The 23,003-nt window shown below is 41.5% G+C and overlaps 1 protein-coding gene across 2 annotated transcripts in view; it reads left to right on the forward strand.

Annotated features, from left to right (window-relative positions):
- GPR158 (G protein-coupled receptor 158) overlaps nt 1–23,003 on the forward strand; it is a 332,397-nt gene that overhangs the window by 53,993 nt on the left and 255,401 nt on the right. For both annotated transcript variants that reach the window (XM_069729592.1, XM_069729591.1), the window contains exon 2: nt 6,602–6,707. In XM_069729592.1, the coding sequence (XP_069585693.1) occupies nt 6,602–6,707 (106 nt within the window). The remainder of the gene's footprint in view (nt 1–6,601; nt 6,708–23,003) is intronic.

Below are 23,003 nucleotides of genomic sequence, written 5' to 3' on the forward strand. Positions count from 1 at the left end.
TTCACCGTTATTACATGTGGGGGGCTGCTATTTCTGTGGGGTGTTTCTCTGGAGGCAAGTGAGGTCTGTGTTTCTTCTTATAGGGGAAGTTAATCCTTCGGCTGGCGCGAGACGTCTAGGAATCATCGTAGGCACGTTCCCCGGCTACTGCTAGTTGTGTGTTTAGGTTCAGGATCGCGGTCAGCTCAGGTTCCATCACCCTAGAGCTTGTTTTGTTTTTGTGCTTGTCCTTTTGTGATCCCCTGCCATTGGGATCATGACAGTGCGCCCAAACAGTGGTTTACCCAAACATATGGGGCATAAGCGTACTCAGGAAAAATTGCACAATAACTTTGGGGGTCTAATTTCTCCTATTACTCTTTGGAAAATAACAAAATGGGGGCTAAAAACTTATTTTTGTGGGGGAAAAATTATTTTTTATTTTCATGGCTCTGTGTTATAAACTTCTGTGAAGCACTTGGTGTTAGGTGTCGAGTTCCCGCCTCTGCACAGGGGGAATCTCGAACCATCTCCACTGCGGTCTCCCATTCTTCTCCAGCCACAGTGGAGTCTGCTCAGCGGAGACGTCGTTCCCAGCGTCTTGCTCAGTCTCACTCTGTGCATAGGATTACTGCTGCTTTGCCTGCTTCTGCCATTGAAGCCAGTGCTGGGCAGCGACGAGCAGATGCTTTTGGGATCTAAGTCCTGCTTTTTCCCTTCTGAGCATGCACAGGGTGAGATCTCCCATTGGAGATCGAGGGTCACATGCTCAGATGCTGCAGCGGTTCCCATTGGTCCTTTATTGGAAGGTCCTGAACGTGCTGCAGCTATATAAGCTGCGCATGACCGCACGGCCATGCGCTAGTGTACAATTGTAAACATGTGTGTGTTGTGAGTGAAAGTCGTTCATTAAAATCCCCTCCCTATTGGATGACTGTTCGCGGAAGGTGGGTGATTGCTATCTAGCGCCCGACTTAGCTACCAGCACGTTACACACCATACAGCGTCTAATTGCTGTGAACGCCAGTGCGGCGCCATGCGCTTTCACAGCGCTTTCCTGACCCATGCCTGGGTGGTTAGTGGCGTCCGCCAGTACGGCACCGCATGCACTCTCGTGCATCTGTTATTATTACTTTGGTTACGCTGACACCCCCTTAGCGGTGTCGAGCGCAAGTAGTCTAGACAGACTCGGATCCCAGGTCTTGGGACTGAGCTTGGTGACTCCTTGCTTGCGCTCTTGCGTGCGGTACTGCGGCCCTGTGACTTAACAGGGTTTGCTTCCTTCACACAGGGTGAAGTTAAACCGTGTGTGCATTCACATTGTACCGCCATATAGTCCGTCATTACTTGGCAGCAGGTTCCATCTCTGCACGGTGGACCCCGGGCTGCAAACGCACCTTAATCTATCTTATTATTTGGTGCGTTCCACTAGCCCTAACACTTGGGGGTTCAAAGTGCTCACCACACATCTAGATAAGTTCCTTGGGGGGTCTAGTAAAAGTATAAAGGGAGAAACGCAGAATAAGGGTGCGGTCATATCTGTGTTTAAACTCGACGAGTGCATTGTGAGAAAACATCGCATTGCACTAGCTTCAATGTTAGTCAATGAGGCAGAGCTCATCTGCAAGTTTTCCTCACCTGGAATTGAGGTGAGGAAAAATTTGCAGCATGCTGCATATGGCCGAGTGAAACGGTCTAGACTCACCAATGAAAGTCAATGGGTGCGAGAAAGAAATCTCACGGCACACGAACCATGCATGTGCCGTGTCATTTTCAAGCACCCATCTCATAGGAAACCCGACATTTCAGTTTAAAAAATATAGAAAAAAAATACAAAAGGTTACATCACCCACCTTACCAATTTAAAAAATAAAGAAAAGAAATAAACATATTTTGTATCATTCATGAAATTCTGATTTACCAAGAGATAAAATTATTTTAAGGTGCTAAAAACAAAATAAAGAGTCTAAAAGCAGTACAGCGCTTTTTCGGTCACTGCACTACCCATAAAAAATACAATAAAATATATTAAGTACTATGCATGCCAAAATTGTATCAATAGAAATATAAACTCTATAGACAAAAATAGAGAAAGTCGAGCGGGCACCACCAGAATATTTCTCACCATATATGCCCGATGCTACCAATGCGCCTGTAAATATCATGCAGCGAAAGGAAAGAAAAAGAAGCGCAAAAGAGGTGCACACTGAGCCACAGTATTAATCAATAACAAATCTTTATTGAGACCAACAAACAGTGCTAGATATTAAAAACATACTTTAAAAACAGCATAAAACATATGCCTACACACACTAAGTCAATGTCCTCTGGATATGAGGACATGATAGAAACCAGACCCCTAAGGAACAATAATCCTACAATGTATCTCCGTGAGTTGCATGCAAAATAAAGCCTTATCCAATACAGGTAAGTGCCCGTTAGCCAGGTCCCGGCGGGAGCACGCAGACCCTACCTCCTAGTGAGTATTTACATCATGATTGCTGCTTTATGTATTTGGTAGTGCCTGTGGTGCTAGGCCTGGTGATATGTGTGACTATTTATATACAGGTCCTTCTCAAAAAATTAGCATATAGTGTTAAATTTCATTATTTACCATAATGTAATGATTACAATTAAACTTTCATATATTATAGATTCATTATCCATCAACTGAAATTTGTCAGGTCTTTTATTGTTTTAATACTGATGATTTTGGCATACAACTCCTGATAACCCAAAAAACCTGTCTCAATAAATTAGCATATCAAGAAAAGGTTCTCTAAACGACCTATTACCCTAATCTTCTGAATCAACTAATTAACTCTAAACACATGCAAAAGATACCTGAGGCTTTTATAAACTCCCTGCCTGGTTCATTACTCAAAACCCCCATCATGGGTAAGACTAGCGACCTGACAGATGTCAAGAAGGCCATCATTGACACCCTCAAGCAAAGAGGGTAAGACCCAGAAAGAAATTTCTCAACAAATAGGCTGTTCCCAGAGTGCTGTATCAAGGCACCTCAATGGTAAGTCTGTTGGAAGGAAACAATGTGGCAGAAAACGCTGTACAACGAGAAGAGGAGACCGGACCCTGAGGAAGATTGTGGAGAAGGACCGATTCCAGACCTTGGGGAACCTGAGGAAGCAGTGGACTGAGTCTGGTGTGGAAACATCCAGAGCCACCGTGCACAGGCGTGTGCAGGAAATGGGCTACAGGTGCCGCATTCCCCAGGTAAAGCCACTTTTGAACCATAAACAGCGGCAGAGGCGCCTGACCTGGGCTACAGAGAAGCAGCACTGGACTGTTGCTAAGTGGTCCCAAGTACTTTTTTCTGATGAAAGCAAATTTTGCATGTCATTCGGAAATCAAGGTGCCAGAGTCTGGAGGAAGACTGGGGAGAAGGAAATGCCAAAATGCCTGAAGTCCAGTGTCAAGTACCCACAGTCAGTGATGGTGTGGGGTGCCATGTCAGCTGCTGGTGTTGGTCCACTGTGTTTCATCAAGGGCAGGGTCAATGCAGCTAGCTATCAGGAGATTTTGGAGCACTTCATGCTTCCATCGGCTGAAATGCTTTATGGAGATGAAGATTTCATTTTTCAGCACGACCTGGCACCTGCTCACAGTGCCAAAACCACTGGTAAATGGTTTACTGACCATGGTATTACTGTGCTCAATTGGCCTGCCAACTCTCCTGACCTGAACCCCATAGAGAATCTGTGGGATATTGTGAAGAGAAAGTTGAGAGACGCAAGACCCAACACTCTGGATGAGCTTAAGGCCGCTATTGAAGCATCCTGGGCCTCCATAACATCTCAGCAGTGTCACAGGCTGATTGCCTCCATGCCACGCCGCATTGAAGCAGTCATTTCTGCCAAAGGATTCCCGACCAAGTATTGAGTGCATAACTGAACATTATTATTTGATGGTTTTTTTGTTTGTTATTAAAAAACACTTTTATTTGATTGGATGGGTGAAATATGCTAATTTATTGAGACAGGTTTTTTGGGTTATCAGGAGTTGTATGCCAAAATCATTAGTATTAAAACAATAAAAGACCTGACAAATTTCAGTTGGTGGATAATGAATCTATAATATATGAAAGTTTAATTGTAATCATTACATTATGGTAAATAATGAAATTTAACACTATATGCTAATTTTTTGAGAAGGATCTGTATATATCATGGAAATGGTAGCATGTCTGATGCATTTATACTAGGCAGTGTATTTACTGCATAGTGTATAGTATATATACATATTGGATATTTGACCAATTATAGTTTTTTTGCATTTATATATATTTTTCCATCTATATCTATATTTATTGTATAATTATATTTATATAATATAACAACTTTTGGACACCATTTCCTTTTATTATTACATAGCCGGGACCTGGCTAACGGGCCCTTACCTGTATTGGATAAGGTTTTATTTTGCATGCAACTCACGGAGATACATTGTAGGATTATTGTTCCTTAGGGGTCTGGTTTCTATCATGTCCTCATATCCAGAGGACATTGACTTAGTGTGTGTAGGCATATGTTTTATGCTGTTTTTAAAGTATGTTTTTAATATCTAGCACTGTTTGTTGGTCTCAATAAAGATTTGTTATTGATTAATACTGTGGCTCAGTGTGCACCTCTTTTGCGCTTCTTTTTCTTTCCTTTCGCTGCAAGAAATATAAACTCAGCGTGCACAAGACAAACCCTAACAGAGCTCCATTGACATAGAAATAAAAACTTTTTTTCCAAATAATGGCGACACAAGACAAGTTAGTTTTTTACGACCTTCTTAATTTGTTTTGACCGCTAAAGTATTCAAAAACTCTTATAAGTTTGATATCACCATAGTCATGCTGACCTGACAAATAATGCTGCCAGGTCAATTTTACCAAATAATGAAGGCCGTAAAAATTAAACTCAAAAATGGCAGATGGAAGAATTGCACTTTTTTCACCATATTACAATACATGGTTTTTTTTTCCTGTTTTTGAGTACATTACATGGTAAAGTGAATAACGATATACCAAACTACATATCATCCAGCAATAAAGTCCTCATAGGGCTGTGTTGCTGGAAAAATAAAACTGTTATGAAGAGTAAAAAATTAAAGCTCAGAAACTGAAAATTTCTCAGTCATACAGGGGTTGAAGCTGTCCTCAGAAATTTGCAAAAGTAGTTTGCATTTAATATACAATTTACATTTATTTTTAATGGTCCCCAAGGAGAAAACTCTTATCTCAGTGAGCTTTTTGGGAGGCTTTTAGTTTTAATCTATTGTAAAATGAGTTTGTATGAACATAATATTCCTCCAATGACTAGGATCCTAGCAAGATGAAAATCATCATAAAGTGATATCGATTCTTGCTGATCAAGGATTAAGTCTCAATTGGACTTTACAAATCTATTATTATTATTATTATTAATGATAATAATTAGAAGTGTAGTGCTGTTATTGTCTTCAAATGTTTTCTGTTAACTCATTTTTTAATCTGTGGATTTGGCCATCATTCAGTCAATATTTAGGTGAGCAATAAATTATACCATTTGGTTGTTTCTAAGCTTGTGATAAAATTATTGCACGCTCATAACCACAATATAACCTCAATGTTTCCCTATGTCAGTCAAAGTAAATGAAGATCTTTTCAGCAATTGCAAAAAATCCACCTAGGTCGGATTTTTTTTTTTCAAGTGATCACAAGATAATTCCAATTGGAGAAGCAAAAGTTGCATTATTATCTTGCCTTTACTATGATCCAATGTGCATCCAAGCATAAATGGTTTTGATGACATGTGTCATTGTTAATTTTTGATATTTTTTCAAGTATCTTTAGGAAAACTAAATATTAGCCTACATTGGCAGCTCCGTAATATTCGATGTCATGAATAATGATGCCAATACATTTTGGCTATGTGCACACATAGGAAATGTGATGCAGAATTTTCTGCACTAAATCTGCATCTCCTGGCAGAATCCGCAGGTGCGCTTTTTTATACGTTTTTGTGCATTTTTTGTGCTTTTTTTATGCGTTTTTTGTACGTTTTTTTATGCTTTTTTTGTGCATATTTTACCACTGTGGATTTCTATAATGGAGGGGTGCAGAAATGCTGCAGAACTGCACAAAAGTGACATGCACTTCTTTGAAATCTGCAGCGTTTCTGCGCAGATTTTTCTGCACCATGTGCACAGCTTTTTTCACATTGATTTACAATGTACTGTAATCACAGTGCAGTTCTGCAGCATTTCTGCTGCAGAAAAATCTGCTGCAGTTCTGCACTAAATCTGCACTAAATCTCCACTAAATCTGAATCGTGTGCAGATACCCAGATTCGTCATATGTATGCCAAAATGGTACAAATAAAAATATAAGCTTAGCGTGCACATAATAAGCCCCAACACAGCCCCATCGAAAAAAAATGTATAACTTTTTCCAAAAATGTCAGCTTCTTTTCCCCGATATATGTCGTTTGAGGGAAAGTCGATATTAGATGGTTGGCCGATCCTTTCGAAAATGTCCAACACAGCAAGTAATTTCTTAGATTGTCTCATAATAATTTGCAATGTCGCTCTGTTTTTCCATGATGTTGTCTGAAGTTCCTATATTTTCATTTTGCAGGGGAGTACTCAAAGTGGATGTCAATCTTCAGAGAACGGACATCGATCAATGCTCAAATGATGGATGGTTTTCTGGCACTCACAGATGTCAACACAACAGCTCAAAGGTAAGCACGCATGAAATAAGATGTGTATATTGTAAGATTAAATGAAAAAAGGGGCATTCCCATCTTAGGAAGTTATACGCAATTGTTTTATGATTAATGGGAACCGAATGCCAACAAAGAGAGAGGAAGATGTTCCTTCATGAGCCTATTTGCACAGCGTGGGTCCAAGGAACACAGCTCAATTGAAGTAATGTGGATTGTGTTACGTTTTCCTATATAGACTGAAAAAACTGTAAAAACTTCAGCACTAATTTAATTTTGAGGATCATGAGGATCTCAGCTAATCATAAATGGATTTCATAACTCAGCGATAATGTCCTCTTTAATAGAATGTTTGTAATGCAAATGTTTTCAAGCTGTATCTGAAACATATTGCAGGTTGTCATCAAAATCTTTGGGTAAATCATTCAGCAGGTAAGAAATAATATAGCAAAGAGTTTATTCCCATAAAATAGTGTCTGAGACTTTGCAGCTTGTGTTATTAATGGGTTGTCCAGTCAAAGTGATACTTATCCCACCTGTCTGTCCTCTTCTGATCCTTCACAGACTTCCGATGGTCTCTGCCTCCATCAACAGAGCCGATAACACTGATTGACAGTGTTCACTTTAGCCAGTGATAAGTCACTGCTTAGTCAATTCTTGTGCTGAAAGGGGCCAATGGGAAAGCGTCAGAATGGGATCTGTGAGTTGTTGTTTTTTTTGAGATTCTGATTAGTGATAAGCGTGTGTGCTCATTACTCGAGTTTTCCGAGCATGCTCGGGTGTTCTCCAAGTATCTTGGGTGTGCTCGTAGATTATGTTTGAGTCCCGACAGCTGCATGATTTTCCCTAGCAAACAGGAATCCCTGCATGTGTCCAGGTTGGCTAACAGCCGCAAATCACGCAGCTGCGGGGACACAAACATAATCTACGCCCAAGATACTCGGAGAACACCCGAGCATGCTCGGAAAACTCGAGCAACTCGAGCAACGAGCACACTCGCTCATCATCAGGGCAGCACGGTGGCGCAGTGGTTAGCACAGCAGCCTTGCAGCGCTGGGGTCCTGGGTTCTAATCCCACCCATGACAACATCTGCAAAGAGTTTGTATGTTCTCTCCGTGTTTGCGTGGGTTTCCTCCGGGCACTCCGGTTTCCTCCCACATTCCAAAGACATACTGATAGGGATTCTAGATTGTGAGCCCCATTGGGGACAGTGATGATAATGTGTGCAAAACTGTAAAGCGCTGCGGAATATGTTAGCGCTATATAAAAATAAAGATTATTATTATTTTATTATTATTATCACTAATTCAGATATTTTGAAAAAAAATGTATATCAGCTGGATAACCCCATGGAAGGTGATACCTTCACCTTTTGGCAGCTTGTAGTTTGCTTTCTCTTTATAGATCTATGTAGCTGATCATAAAATAAAAATACTATATACAGTTAGGTCCATATATATTTGGACAGAGACAACATTTTTCTAATTTTGGTTATAGACATTACCACAATGAATTTTAAACAAAACAATTCAGATGCAGTTGAAGTTCAGACTTTCAGCTTTCATTTGAGGGTATCCACATTAAAATTGGATGAAGGGTTTAGGAATTTCAGCTCCTAAACATGTGCCACCCTGTTTTTAAAGGGACCAAAAGTAATTGGACAGATTCAATCATTTTAAATAAAATGTTCATTTCTAGTACTTGGTTGAAAACCCTTTGTTGGCAACGACTGCCTGAAGTCTTGAACTCATGGACATCACCAGACGCTGTGTTTCCTCCTTTTTGATGATCTGCCAGGCCTTCACTGCGGTGGTTTTCAGTTGCTGTTTGTTTGTGGGCCTTTCTGTCTGAAGTTTAGTCTTTAACAAGTGAAATGCTGCTCAATTGGGTTGACATCAGGTGACTGACTTGGCCATTCAAGAATATTCCACTTCTTTGCTTTAATAAACTCCTGGGTTGCTTTGACTTTATGTTTTGGGTCATTGTCCATCTGTAGTATGGAACGACGACCAATCAGTTTGGCTGCATTTGGCTGGATCTGAGCACACAGTATGGCTCTGAATACCTCAGAATTCATTCGGCTGCTTTTGTCTTGTGTCACATCATCAATAAACACTAGTGACCCAGTGCCACTGGCAGCCATGCATGCCCAAGCCATCACACTGCCTCCGCCGTGTTTTACAGATGATGTGGTATGCTTTGGATCATGAGCTGTACCACGCCTTCTCCATTCTTTTCTCTTTCCATCATTCTGGTAGAGGTTGATCTTGGTTTCATCTGTCCAAAGAATGTTCTTCCAGAACTGTGCTGGGTTTTTTAGATGTTTTTTAGCAAAGTCCAGTCTAGCCTTTTTATTCTTGATGCTTATGAGTGGCTTGCACCGTGCAGTGAACCCTCTGTATTTCCTTTCATGCAGTCTTCTCTTTATGGTAGATTTGGATATTGATACGCCTACCTCCTGGAGAGTGTTGTTCACTTGGTTGGCTGTTGTGAAGGGGTTTCTCTTCACCCTGGAGATTATTCTGCGATCATCCACCACTGTTGTCTTCCGTGGGCGCCCAGGTCTTTTTGCATTGATGAGTTCACCAGTGCTTTCTTTCTTTCTCAGGATGTACCAAACTGTAGATTTTGCCACTCCTAATATTGTAGCAATTTCTCGGATGGGTTTTTTTCTGTTTTCACAGCTTAAGGATGGCTTGTTTCACCTGCATGGAGAGCTCCTTTGACCGCATGTTTACTTTACAGCAAAACCTTCCAAATGCAAGCACCACACCTCAAATCAACTCCAGGCCTTTTATCTGCTTAATTAAGAATGACATAACGAAGGGATTGCCCACACCTGTCCATGAAACAGCCTTGGAGTCAATTGTCCAATTACTTTTGAGCCCTTTAAAAACAGGGTGGCACATGTTAAGAAGCTGACGCTCCTAAACCCTTCATCCAATTTTAATGTGGATTCCCTCAAATGAAAGCTGAAAGTCTGAACTTCAACTGCATCTGAATTGTTTTTTTTTAAATTCATTGTGGTAATGTCTATAACCAAAATTAGAAAAATGTTGTCTCTGTCCAAATATATATGGACCTAACTGTAAATGGAAGGAGAAGGAGGTCAAATCATGTCACCTTGTCTCTGCTTCCACTTGCGTGAGTTTGCATGCCGAGAGGGGCAAGGAAGAAGCAGAGGGTGGCTGTTGATTGGTTAAAGTAAAAAACACAGTTTCCCATCTCTACACCAGGAAGAGTCCATCCAATCAACACAATTATAGGGAAAAAATGAACATGTATATAAATTTTGCCGAAATTGGGAAAAATGTAATTCAATGAGGCACATGGCTTTCGTAAATGTTATAGAGGCAGTATGTTTCTGAATGGTGCTTCAAATAGATGTGGTTCAAGATTTCTGACCTATTTTATCCATTTTATATTTGCTGCCATATAATTACATGTTTAAGTGAAAAAAAAATCACCCAAACTTGTAGTGTAAAAGCAAAGAATATTTGTAATTATGCAATACACTCAGTGTAAGACTGGCCCAACAGAGTCCCGGGGAATCCTCTGGTGGGCCCAAACACTGAAATATTAAAATACTCCCCAAAGGTCCAGCAGAAGACAACCCCTTTTTGAGCCTACAACTTGCTATGCGGGTCTATTTTTTATGAGTTGATTCACAAAAAGCCTATTAGATTCTTTTGATTGATGTCTTGTGTTTACAATTACTATACTTATATATACTATTAGAATTATGCTATTGATACATATTACAACACAATTTGAATGCGAACATTTACATGTTCTGTATAGATGGAAGTTTCTTCTTAATCTTTTATTATGTGGCCTGAGAACTCCAGTTCAACCAGACCATTATGGCCTTACAGCACTGTAGTTCTGAGCTTGCAGCTGTTTCATGTTTGCATGGACTTTTCATGTTCTTTCCATATTTGTGTTGCCATATTTAATCTGCAAAATGGTTCTAAAGATATGGGGTCTTTTTTAGTGTTAATTTTTATGGTCTTTATTTAGAGAGGACATGGAGCACAAGATTGTCTGGGGTCATTTCATCAGGCTGCTCTACATTGAAGACCCTGAGAGCCACTTGGCAACGATTGTCAAAATTTACCCTAACTAAAAAGACCCATATCTCTAGAACCATTTATCAGATTTTAATAAAATAAAAAGCGGAATAATTAGGGGTGCAGCGGGAATAATATAAGAACAAAAATTTGACACTTTTAGCTTGGCGACAGGCTCTCTTTTAATTGTTCTGACTCTGAGCCATAATGCTACACGGTCTTGTTCGTAGCTTCCCCACCATCCAGAGACGATGTCCACTAGAAGGCCTCACCTATACACCACCTTTATAGCACTTTTGAAATCAATGATGGCCTACCCAGAACATGGTGTTGGCGCCTTCCTATAAAATATTCCACAAACTGGTGACAAAAAATCCCCGAAGCTCAGTCGAATGCCTTATAGATAATTCACAAGAACACTATGGGCCGCAAGTATTAGAGCATGGATGCCTCATAGATAAGGGCTTAGTCCACATTTCCATATTTTGAAATAATAATTAATAAAATGATATGAATAGATGAATCTAAAATAATTAAAGTAGTTTTTGCTCCCAGCATGTTTTTTTTTTAGTAATAAAGGTACGGATATTTTAACAAAAACCATTAGTCAACATCCCCGTGTATAACCAAGCAAATATCAATAGCTGGGATACGAAGTCATGTATAACCAAGGTTATGGATTCATTTTACCTGGGACACGTTGCCATGGAAACACGTTTCTCATGCTATAGGAAAACATCATAATAGGCAGAATTGTTTGTTCATTCAGCAAAATAAGGTCAGAATCAATTTAAGAATTAAACCTGACTGAATTAATCGCATGACTCATGAAACACTGGGGGAAAAATAAATTGCACTTATCTATCATTCCTGCCCATGACAACAATGCCTGTCATATTGAAATCCATCATTAGTAATACGTTTATATTTAATACCCCTGATGGCAAAGAAGCTTCATGCTGCATAAGAGATACGAAAATGTAAAGGCAAAACATGTTTAAAGGGAAGCAAAATCCATAAATTGGAGAAAGTATTTAGTCTCTGGACTGGACGGTGACCCTGAAAGTTCATAAATAATAACTGGAAATAGGTGAATTTATTCCAATGTAATTGAATTGAACTGAAAATTAAACAAAATCCATATTATCTGGAATGCAGATTTTGTCTTCATTTTGATGAACCATAGAGGACTGGAAAAGGGGAAAAAAATTCCAAAAACTAATACCGGTCCAGCCACCTTTGTATGGTTCTTACCACCTCTTCTTACTGCTGCACGCTGAAACCCCTGGCCTCTTCATACTTGGCCGTGACTGCAGCCAGGCCTTCGACATCTCTACACATGCACATCATAAGGTTATGGCAATGTCTTGACATGAAGATTAGTCCCAGGACATCCCTGCTAGGTGGGGACAGAAGTTCTGGCCTAGCGTGAAGATGCCAGGGGTTTTAGCATGCGGCTGTAAGAAGAGGCGCAGAGGACGGGTATTGGCCTCTTTACTATTTTTATCTGTATTTTACATTTATTATACCCTGGAGTCTATCAAGACCCCAGAAAATAATGAGGGGCATTCAATTCATGGAGAATAAATTTACTGAAAATGGAATTTCCTGGTAAAATCTGACAGATTTAGCAAATTACAATATTGTCAAACTCACTCATCTTTATTAATACATTGATGAATGTGTAATAATTTTCTCCTAGCTTTGGCTTACTTTTTTGCTTTAGGTTGGATGTGTGTGGGCCAACTGCGGTGACTGTCTTCCACCATTCTTACCTTCAGATCATCAGAAAATGACTTATTGCTTAAATCAAGCATTATTTTTCATATTTTTATAAAACATATCACAATCCGTATTATAAATGAAAAATGGAATTCAATTTCCATCCAACAATTTGATGCAAATTGAATTTCCCAACCAAATTCAAGAAAATTTGTCAAATTTGAATTTCAGTAGATTTGCTAATTTCTGTTCTTTTCCCAACTTTAGTTTTGTCCCCAAGTGTAAATGGATCATTAAACAAGTCCTGTTCGACTGGTATATAGGGATACGTGTCAGTAAGAATGTACTTGAGATACTGGAGGACACATTTCCAATGGCAACTATCCAGTCATTATCGGGAGCTCAGTTGCTCAAAAAAATCATGTTTTAATCTAATGCAATGTAATTTGGGGTATTTATCTCAGAAAGGTTTCGGTTGACTATTTCTGGTGGTTAGACAGGTGATTAAATTACAGTATGTCCATAATGAAAGGGTTCAAAATGTGTAGATGCACTTTAGCTGGGTTGATGCAACTGGACTATGGCTGGTGAGTGTTATGAATAGGTAATTCAGAACCACAATGGACCTTGAAGTTCAGAGCACACAAAGTGACCTGACAATAACCAAAAAACATAAGACGAGCTCTGAGACGTGGGAACTCTGCTGACCGCAATCCCTAATCCTATCACACCACACTAGAGGTAGCCGTGGATTGCGCCTAACGCTCCCTATGCAACTCGGCACAGCCTGAGAAACTACCTAGGCCTGAAGATAGAAAAATAAGCCTACCTTGCCTCAGAGAAATTCCCCAAAGGAAAAGGCAGCCCCCCACATATAATGACTGTGAGTTAAGATGAAAACACAAACACAGAGATGAAATAGATTTAGCAAAGTGAGGCCCGACTTACTGAATAGACCGAGGATAGGAAAGATAGCTTTGCGGTCAACACATAAACCTACAAACAACCACGCAGAGGGGCAAAAAGACCCTCCGCACCGACTAATGGTACGGAGGTGCTCCCTCTGCGTCTCAGAGCTTCCAGCAAGCAAGAAAAACCAAAATAGCAAGCTGGACAGAAAATATAGCAAACAAAAGTAACACAAGCAAAACTTAGCTTATGCTGAGCAGACAGGCCACAGGAACGATCCAGGAGGAAGCAAGACCAATACTAGAACATTGACTGGAGGCCAGGATCAAAGCACTAGGTGGAGTTAAATAGAGCAGCACCTAACGACTTAACCTCATCACCTGAGGAAGGAAACTCAGAAGCCGCAGTACCACTCACATCCACCAACGGAAGCCCATAGACAGAATCAGCCGAAGTACCACTTGTGACCACAGGAGGGAGCTCGACCACAGAATTCACAACAGGTGAGTAATCATTATATGTGTAAAAGTAGAGAGTCATCGTCATGTATGAATAATACAACTCCAAAAATATGAAAGGACGAATCAGACTGCCATATCTGTAAATAGAACAAAATCCATTTGCGTGGAAACATCATTTTCGCCATAATATTCAGCAATATTTTTATTTTTACATACCTAGTATAAGAAAATCATCAATGCCCAGTGGGGATATAAGGTTGGTCTACACAGTGATTTGGTTTTTTTTTGTGGTAGTTCTTCAGGGGAAAGAAAATATAATACCCCAAAGCATTATAATAATAGCACAGATAATAGATCATGCAGCAGAATAATTCCCCAGACAGGACCTGAATGTGTAAATCTAGATTAATGGACTTTGCAAGGTCACAGTAATTCATTATTTCGGCAATGTAAAAAGGGGGAGTGTGTATAAATATCCTTCACAAAATTACATTGTTATTGTAAATATACGTATTTTACAGAAACTAAATATAAAATATAACGGGAATTAAATTATTATACAATCCTGTCTGTAGAAATACAATTTGAAAAACGATAAAGGTTGCACCATGATGTCTCTAGGACATTGAAACTGCATTACTGCTATAGAAAATGGGAAAAAGGGAAAAGAAAAAAGTGCTATATAATGTATATACAAAATATTCATCTGCAAAATTGCTATGAAAAATACAGTAAAAAAGAAGGTACTTAGCACATAGATTGGCCAATATATGTGAGCCCAACTGCCATGTCAAGACGTCTTTCAAAGTTGGGTCCCTGTTCTGATATGTCACCTCTCCTGGGCAAACAAAACCATAATTTTTGGGGGGCAGGAATGGACCAGTGGGAGTGCAATTTTGTCGTTTTTATTTTTTTCTGCTTACAGAGTTTACCGGTTTGATTAATTATTTTTATATTTTAATAGCTCGGACGTTTCTGGATTTGGCAATACCACAATATATATTTTTTTATTATCTTTATTTTTACTGGGGGAAAGTGGAAGTGATTTGAACTTTTATATTTTTTTATATATTTTTTTTTTTACTTTTTCCTGCATTTATTAGTCCCCTTAGGGCAGTGTTCCCCAACTCTGGTCCTCAAGAGCCACCAACAAGTCATGTTTTCACGATTTCCTTAGTATAGTCCAGGTGAGGCAATTATCACCTGTGCAATACTAAGGAAATCCTGAAAACATGACCTGTTGGTGGTTCTTGAGGACTGGAGTTGGGGAACACTGCCTTAGGGGACTTGAACTTGAGATGAGTATTGCTGTATGCAGTAAAACTCATGATGGTCTCCTTCGAAGCCCGGCCACAGGATGGATTTCAAGGGAGCTCCGTGATGACAGACATGGAGGTCTTCCACAGATCCGTGGCTGCCATAGCAACTCATGGGAGCCCCACGATCACGTAAAGTGAGCGCCAATGGGCACACAGAATTATATGACCCATATGGCTATTAGAGGCAGGTGCTGGCTGTAATACACAGCCTTTACTTGTCAGGTAGAGGGTAAGTTCACCCCGAGAGCCTGCTCCATACACTTGCTATCGACTTGTGCCATACATGTACGGCAGGTGTTGATAAGAGGATTAAGGGAATCTGTCAGTAGGATCAACCCTTCTGAGCCATCTATATGGGCATGTTGGTTATAGAAAGTTGGATAAAATGATACATTGATATTTGCGACCCGATGTCTTATTCCAGATTATTCTTATACGCAGGGGCGGATTATCAGAGGGTCAATATGGGTGGTAGCCCAGGGCCCAAATGGTCTGGGAGGGTCCTGGGCTACCGCACAGATTGACCCTCTGATAATCGTCTGTGAATGCCCGCCGGGCGGCGTTTATGTGCCCCCGTACCCGGTGGGCAGAGAGAGGGGGCCCGCATCGGGCCCCTTCTCATCTGCTCACCGGGCCCTTTTCGGCGCTGCGGCGGTTTCCTATTGATGTGCTGGCGCGCGCCCGCACGTCAATAGTTAACAACAACAGCCGCCAGCCAATTGGAGGCTGGCAGCTGAAGTCGGCCGCAGCGCACACGTCGCCGGCGTCTGACGTCATTGTCAGTCGCCGGCGAGTGTGCGCTCCTGGAGGGAGCTCGCCGCCTGGAGCGCGGACAGGTGAGGAGACTGTTTGTTTTTTTGTTTTTTTTATCAGTTAACGGTGGGCACACTGGGGGGCAATGCTGGAGGACACACTGGGGCAATGCTGGAGACACTGGGGCAGATTGCTGGAGACAGTGGGGCAATGCTGGAGACAGTGGGCCAGATTGCTGGAGGACACACTGGGGGCAATGCTGGAGACAGTGGGGTAGATTGCTGGAGACAGTGGGGCAGATTGCTGGAGACAGTGGGGCAGATTGCTGGAGACAGTGGGGCAGATTGCTGGAGGACACACTGGGGGCAATGCTGGAGACACGGGCAGATTGCCTGAGACACTGGGGCAATGCTGGAGATACTGGGGCAGTGCTGGAGACACTGGGGCAGATTGCTGGAGACAGTGGGGCAGATTGCTGGAGACACTGGGGCAGATTGCTGGAGACAGTGGGGCAATGCTGGAGACAGTGGGGCAGATTGCTGGAGACAGTGGGACAGATTGCTGGAGACAGTGGGGCAGATTGCTGGAGACAGTGGGGCAGATTGCTGGAGACACTGGGGCAATGCTGGAGACAGTGGGGCAGATTGCTGGAGGACACACTGGGGGGCAATGCTGGAGACACTGGGGCAGATTGGAGGACACACTGGGGGCAATGCTGGAGACAGTGGGGCAGATTGCTGGAGAGTGGGGCAATGCTGGAGACAGTGGGGCAGATTGCTGGAGACAGTGTGGCAGATTGCTGGAGACAGTGGGGCAGATTGCTGGAGACAGTGGGGCAGATTGCTGGAGACACTGGGGCAATGCTGGAGACAGTGGGGCAGATTGCTGGAGGACACACTGGGGGGCAATGCTGGAGACACTGGGGCAGATTGGAGGACACACTGGGGGCAATGCTGGACACAGTGGGGCAGATTGCTGGAGAGTGGGGCAGATTGCTGGAGACAGTGGGGCAGATTGCTGGAGACAGTGGGGCAGAATGCTGGAGACAGTGGGGCAGACTGCTGGAGACAGTGGGGCAGACTGCTGGAGACAGTGGGGCAGATTGCTGAAGACAGTGGGGCAGATTGCTGGAGGACACACTGGGGCAATGCTGGAGACACTGGGGCAGATTGCTGGAGGACACACTGGGGGCAATGCTGGAGACACTGGGGCAGATTGCTGGAGACACTGGGGCAATGCTGGAGACACTGGGGCAATGCTGGAGACACTGGGCCAGATTGCTGGACACACTGGTGGTAATATGCTGGGCACACTGGGGCAGATTGCTGGACACGCTATCTGGGGGCAATATGCTGGACATACTGGGGCAGATTGCTGGACACACTGGGGGTAATATGCTAAACACACTGGGGGTAATATGCTGGACTGGACACACTGGGGCAGATTGCTGGACACACTGGGGGCAGGACTGGAGGCATGGGCAGAATGTAGACACGGGGCATGATTGGAGACACGGGGTAGAATGAAAGACATGGGGCAGGATTGGATCATGGGGCAGGATGGACACGATGGAGACAGATGGGGCAGGATGGATACTCATGAGTGCAGGATGGGAGAACATATGGCTGGAGCCAGGAATGAGACACACGGGGCGAGGATGGGGAATATTATTACCATAGGGGCTAATTAAGGGATATTATTACTGCAGTGATGTATTTATTTTATTTTTTGAGTATACTGTTTTAAATGGGGGGGGGTCCTGTTACTGTGTAGAGTGACACTATGTCGCCTTTTTTTCTTCATGTGGTGTAATGTAGAAGTTGTGAAAAATTAAGTAATGTGTTCTGCAAGCGGAGCTCGAGATAACTGTGTTATTTCCTGCAGAAACGAGTCCTGGCTGGAAGAAATGATGGCGGTCTGTGCTGGATGAAAGATGAAGGGCTTCACCTAGAGACGTGACTGGTGAGTCAGTGTTACCTATACACTGACACTATACACTGTATACTATATACAGAGGTCCTGTGTACAATGTAACCAGTGATCACTGTATTACCTCTACACAGACACTGCATACTAAGTACAGATCTCCTGTGAATACTGGCACATATGGTGATAGTATTGTGTTTTTTTTTAATTTTTTTTTTTATTACTGATCAGTAGTGTTGAGCGATACTGTCCGATACTTGAAAGTATCGGTATCGGATAGTATCGTCCGATACCCGAAAAATATCGGATATCGCCGATACCGATATTCGATACCAATACAAGTCAATGGGACACCAAGTATCGGAAGGTATTCTGATGGTTCCCAGGGTCTGAAGGAGAGGAAACTCTCCTTCAGGCCCTGGAATCCATATGGATGTGTAAAATAAAGAATTAAAATAAAAAATATTGATATATTCACCTCTCCAGCAGCCCCTGGACATCACACTGGTAACCGGCAGGCTTCTTTGTTTAAAATGAGCGCTTTTAGGACCTGCGAATGATGTCGCGGCTTCTGATTGGTCGCGTGGCGGTCACATGAGCGGCACGCGACCAATCAGAAGCCGCGACGTCATTCGCAGGTCCTAAAGGCGCTCATTTTAAACACAGAAGCCTGCCGGTTACCAGCGTGATGTCCAGGGGCCGCCGGAGAGGTGAATATATCAATATTTTTTATTTTAATTCTTTATTTTACACATCCCTATGGAACCGATACCGATACCCGATACCACAAAAGTATCGGATCTCGGTATCGGAATTCCGATACCGCAAGTATCGGCCGATACCCGATACTTGCGGTATCGGAATGCTTAACACTACTGATCAGTATTGTAGTATTCAGTCACTATGTGGTGGTAATATGTGGTCTGGAAATGGTGTAGTGGTATTTGTCCCTTGTATGTGCTATTTGGTCACCAAGTGGTAATATGAGGACTTGACATGGTGCGGTGGTATTTGTTCCTTGTATGTGATATTATTTGATCACTGTGGTTGTAATTTGTGGTCTGGTCATGGTGCGGTGGTATTTGTTCCTTATATGTGATATTATTGGTCAAAATATACCTAAATTGTATTGCAGATTTTAACAAATATTTAATCGGTTACAGTAGAGTAGGGCCCGGCCATTTTTCTGGAATAATGTGGTTCCGGTATATCATGACCCCCGTCACAAGACCCCCATCACAAGACCCCCGTCACATGACCCCCGTCACATGACCGGGGGGGCCCACAGTGTGTGAACAGCCCGGGGCCCTGGCTACCCTTAATCCACCCCTGCTTATACGTACATGATCTAAGATCTAAAGGCCAAACACAAATCTCCTCAAAACTCTAGAAGCAAAGAATATTTTAAGTGGAGAGAGAGTGCAGTATAATTCACAACCACATAGAGTAAGTACAGCGCTGATCTTTGGGGTTATAGGAGTCCGTGAGCCCAGAAGATTTTTCCCCCTAAGCGCTGCCTACCTGTAGTTAGATTGTTAAATCTTAAGTCTATTTAGGAATTTGTCTATGTATTTGTGGCAGTTTATGGCATAAATTGAGTGAAAAATTGCTGCAAATCCTTGTATTTCCAAAAATTGTGAAAAAGTTCCCTACGGAATTTGGGTGAGGTCATTTTAAAGAGGACACTGTCTCAAAGTCCAATATAAATTTCTGAGGAAAATCACAAAATGACACATTTTTATTTTGTGATTCTAGAGGCAGATTTTACGTTTCCAGAATCCAGACAGTTCCAAATTTTTTAAAGAGCATGTATGTGCTTTTAATGAAATATTTCATGCACTTCACTTTTTTTCACTGTCATATGAAGCAAGTCTTAATAAAAGTGAGACAAAGTCCATACTGGGGATTTAGAGCTTTGTCTTTAAAAAAAGGTAAGCCGGGACCAGTGCACAAATATAAGGCGAAATTAATCAGCGCAGAATTTTAAGCCAAAGTACCGTAACTAGAAAGAAAATGGTGTTAAGGGAAAGTTATAAATTCAACTTTGCGAATACAAAACTGCAGTCATCACAATACATCTGTATCTTTATTGTAACCTTACTTTTTTATGAAAAATAAAATTGCTTCTATTTATTAAATTGCAGTTTTCTACTTGCAATAAATTCATTATACAGGTAAATGCATTCTTTATGTGGTTCTGTTAAAGATTCGGCGTTTCCCTTTCAAACGTTCTTGCGAATAGAATTAAAAAAAAAAAACGGAATGTGACGATAAAATGAGAAATAAATGGGATGTTAAAGCTGTTTACAAATAAAGGAGTGTGGATAATCATCCCTACGGTTCTGTTATTCAACCCCGACCTAATGGAGAAATTATCTCAGCAAGAAAGCAGAAAACTGAAGAAAGTGCAAAAGAGGAATTACTGCACTAAACTAACTTAATGCGCTCAAGCAGTTTCCCGGTTCCCTGGTTTGGCAGATAATGGTTTCTGGCTGTGATTTCCTTTGGAGAACTAAATCCACTAGTCTTCCATGTATAACCACCCACACTGCAGAGCTTTTTCTATCTCCCTGTAGCTATAATGCGGTCCTAAGTACATGGTTTACATACAAGAAGGCAACACTGACATTACACACTTAGTTCCACAAAGCGACTGCATACAAATACTCAGCGTGTTGTGTTTTATCCGGAAGGTATTTATACAAGATACTAATCACCGCTTAATGGAGTAATAATATACTCTATCAGTTCCTTCTATTGTCATTACCATTGGTCACACCATTCGCAATGTGATAGTTCTGAATTTTATTTGTAGATCTTAAAGACGACCTGTAATTCGGTTTTTCAATGCGAAACCACCTTCACTTGCGTTTTCTGTAGCTCTTTAGTTTTTAAAAGGTCTTATGTGATATTATTTCGTGTGTTATGTAAAATGTTTTGCTTATTTGTTGCATGAGCCGTAGGCAAATTACCTTGTAGAAGTCATGAAAGTAGAGCAATTTGGCAGAAAAGTCATGGTAGACAGGTCCTAAACAAGCCAAATCTGACCTGATTGACATGAAGACAATTGGGATTCCTTTTATGGCAGACGGGTGACTTCCGTAGGGTGCTGCTAAAGGTGGGAAAGTACGCCTAGCTTTACTATACATGCTCCAAATCGGATCGGTGTAATCAGGATTTATATTGGGTGTGAAGTAATATGTCCTGTCCTTTAGGAGATCAGTCAAGCCCGACTGGGAGCTCTCAGGCGTCAACCGTCACAGTCGTGTGGTTAAATGTAATTTTACGTGTGCGCACACATTTCGAAATCTACAGTAAAAAATGGTCACAGTTTAGAAGTGAAAACCCTACTGAACGGTTTCTATTTGTAGCTGCTGTTCTTGTGAGTCTAATAATATATAATAATAATTTTTTATTTATATAGCGCCAACATATTCCGCAGCGCTTTACAAATTATAGAGGGGACTTGTACAGACAATAGACATTACAGCATAACAGAAATACAGTTCAAAACAGATACCAGGAGGAATGAGGGCCCTGCTCGCAAGCTTACAAACTATGAGGAAAAGGGGAGACACGAGAGGTGGATGGTAACAATTGCTTTAGTTATTCGGACCGGCCATAGTGTAAGGCTCGGGTGTTCATGTAAAGCTGCATGAACCAGTTAACTGCCTAAGTATGTAGCAGTACAGACACAGAGGGCTATTACCTGCATAAAGTGAATGAGAACATGATGCGAGGAACCTGATTGTTTTTTTTTTTTTTTATAAATAGGCCACACAGGGATCGTTAGGTTAATGCATTGAGGCGGTAGGCCAGTCTAACCAATTTTTTTGTTCCTGTCCCTCCCTTCCAGTAGTAAGATATGGTTTCCTCTTTCTAGTATATAAATCTAGTCTTTATAGCCATGGTAGGGGGAAGGGAACGGGCGCAATCATCAACTTTTTATCTGTTTGAATCTTCATGAGCACTACGCCCTGTTGACTAACTAAGTTATGCATAATGAAAAGAGAGGAGGGTATATCTTAGGAACAAAAAAAAGAAAAACTTCCCCCTCAGCCATATTCAAGGGGAGAGAGGCATTTAGACCAAGTGAATGATTACATATTAAAGGGTTATCCAAAAATCACAATGTGGCCTCGTTATAACGCACACGTGTATTTATTCATTTGTGCCAATGTAATTCATTTTAAAATCTGCCTCATTTTGCACACATCACACACCAAAAGATGACCCTCCAGACTCTACTTACGCTTCAGTTGCCATTGGAACCATCCTTCAGTAGTTCAAATGGCACTGGTCGATCATGCACAGTACAGTCGGCTTCTAACTAGCATAGCTGTGCTCTGGGATATGTCTAAAATGGAGCATCTATTATAAGGGATGATATCCCAGAAAAGGGCAGATCCTCTTTCATCATAGTGCAGAGGATCATACCAAGAAGCAGTGATGAGAGTGATGTGCTGCAAGATGGAGCTGGGTATAAAGGGGTTAAGAGGAAAAATATACTGCAGGAGGAGGCATTGTGTAAAATAAGCTGAAAGATAAATATAACGCAGGATGGGGCTGTATAGACAAGGGACAAAAAGGAGAAAATACTTAAGGAGGGAGCTCTGTACACAGGGGACAGAAAAGATGATATACTGCAAGATGGGGCTGTATATAGGGTTTGAGATTAGTAGACCTCTGTCTGTTGCCTGTTGCTGAGAGACCATTGATATGAAACTGCTGCTTTGTTGATGCATATGGCAGAAAATTATCTTCTGAGATATGTATCAATAGAGCAGCAGTCTTAGTTTTACATAACTGATCTATCAGAAGCAGGCAACAAAAACTTCTGCACTGCCATTTTGGAGAACAATTGGAAAGTTAAGCTCCAGGTAACAATTATGGAAGACCACACTGCAGCTATACTGATGTAGATGGTAGAAGATAAAATCAGCCAGGCAGGGTACTGTACAGGAACAGAAGCATAAGATTAATTCTACACAAGGCACACAGGAGAGGGGAGAGGTGTCTGCTGCAGTGAGGAGAAGCAAAGTTCTGCTGACTAATGTTGTTTTTGCACATAAAAATTGGAACACCCAATCAGCTATGTGAAGCTGAGGGGCAAATAGAGAAGAAAAAAAATTTCAACGATACCAAAAAAACCC

This window comes from Ranitomeya imitator, chromosome 6 (genome assembly GCF_032444005.1).
Source record: "Ranitomeya imitator isolate aRanImi1 chromosome 6, aRanImi1.pri, whole genome shotgun sequence".
Classification (NCBI taxonomy): domain Eukaryota; kingdom Metazoa; phylum Chordata; class Amphibia; order Anura; family Dendrobatidae; genus Ranitomeya; species Ranitomeya imitator.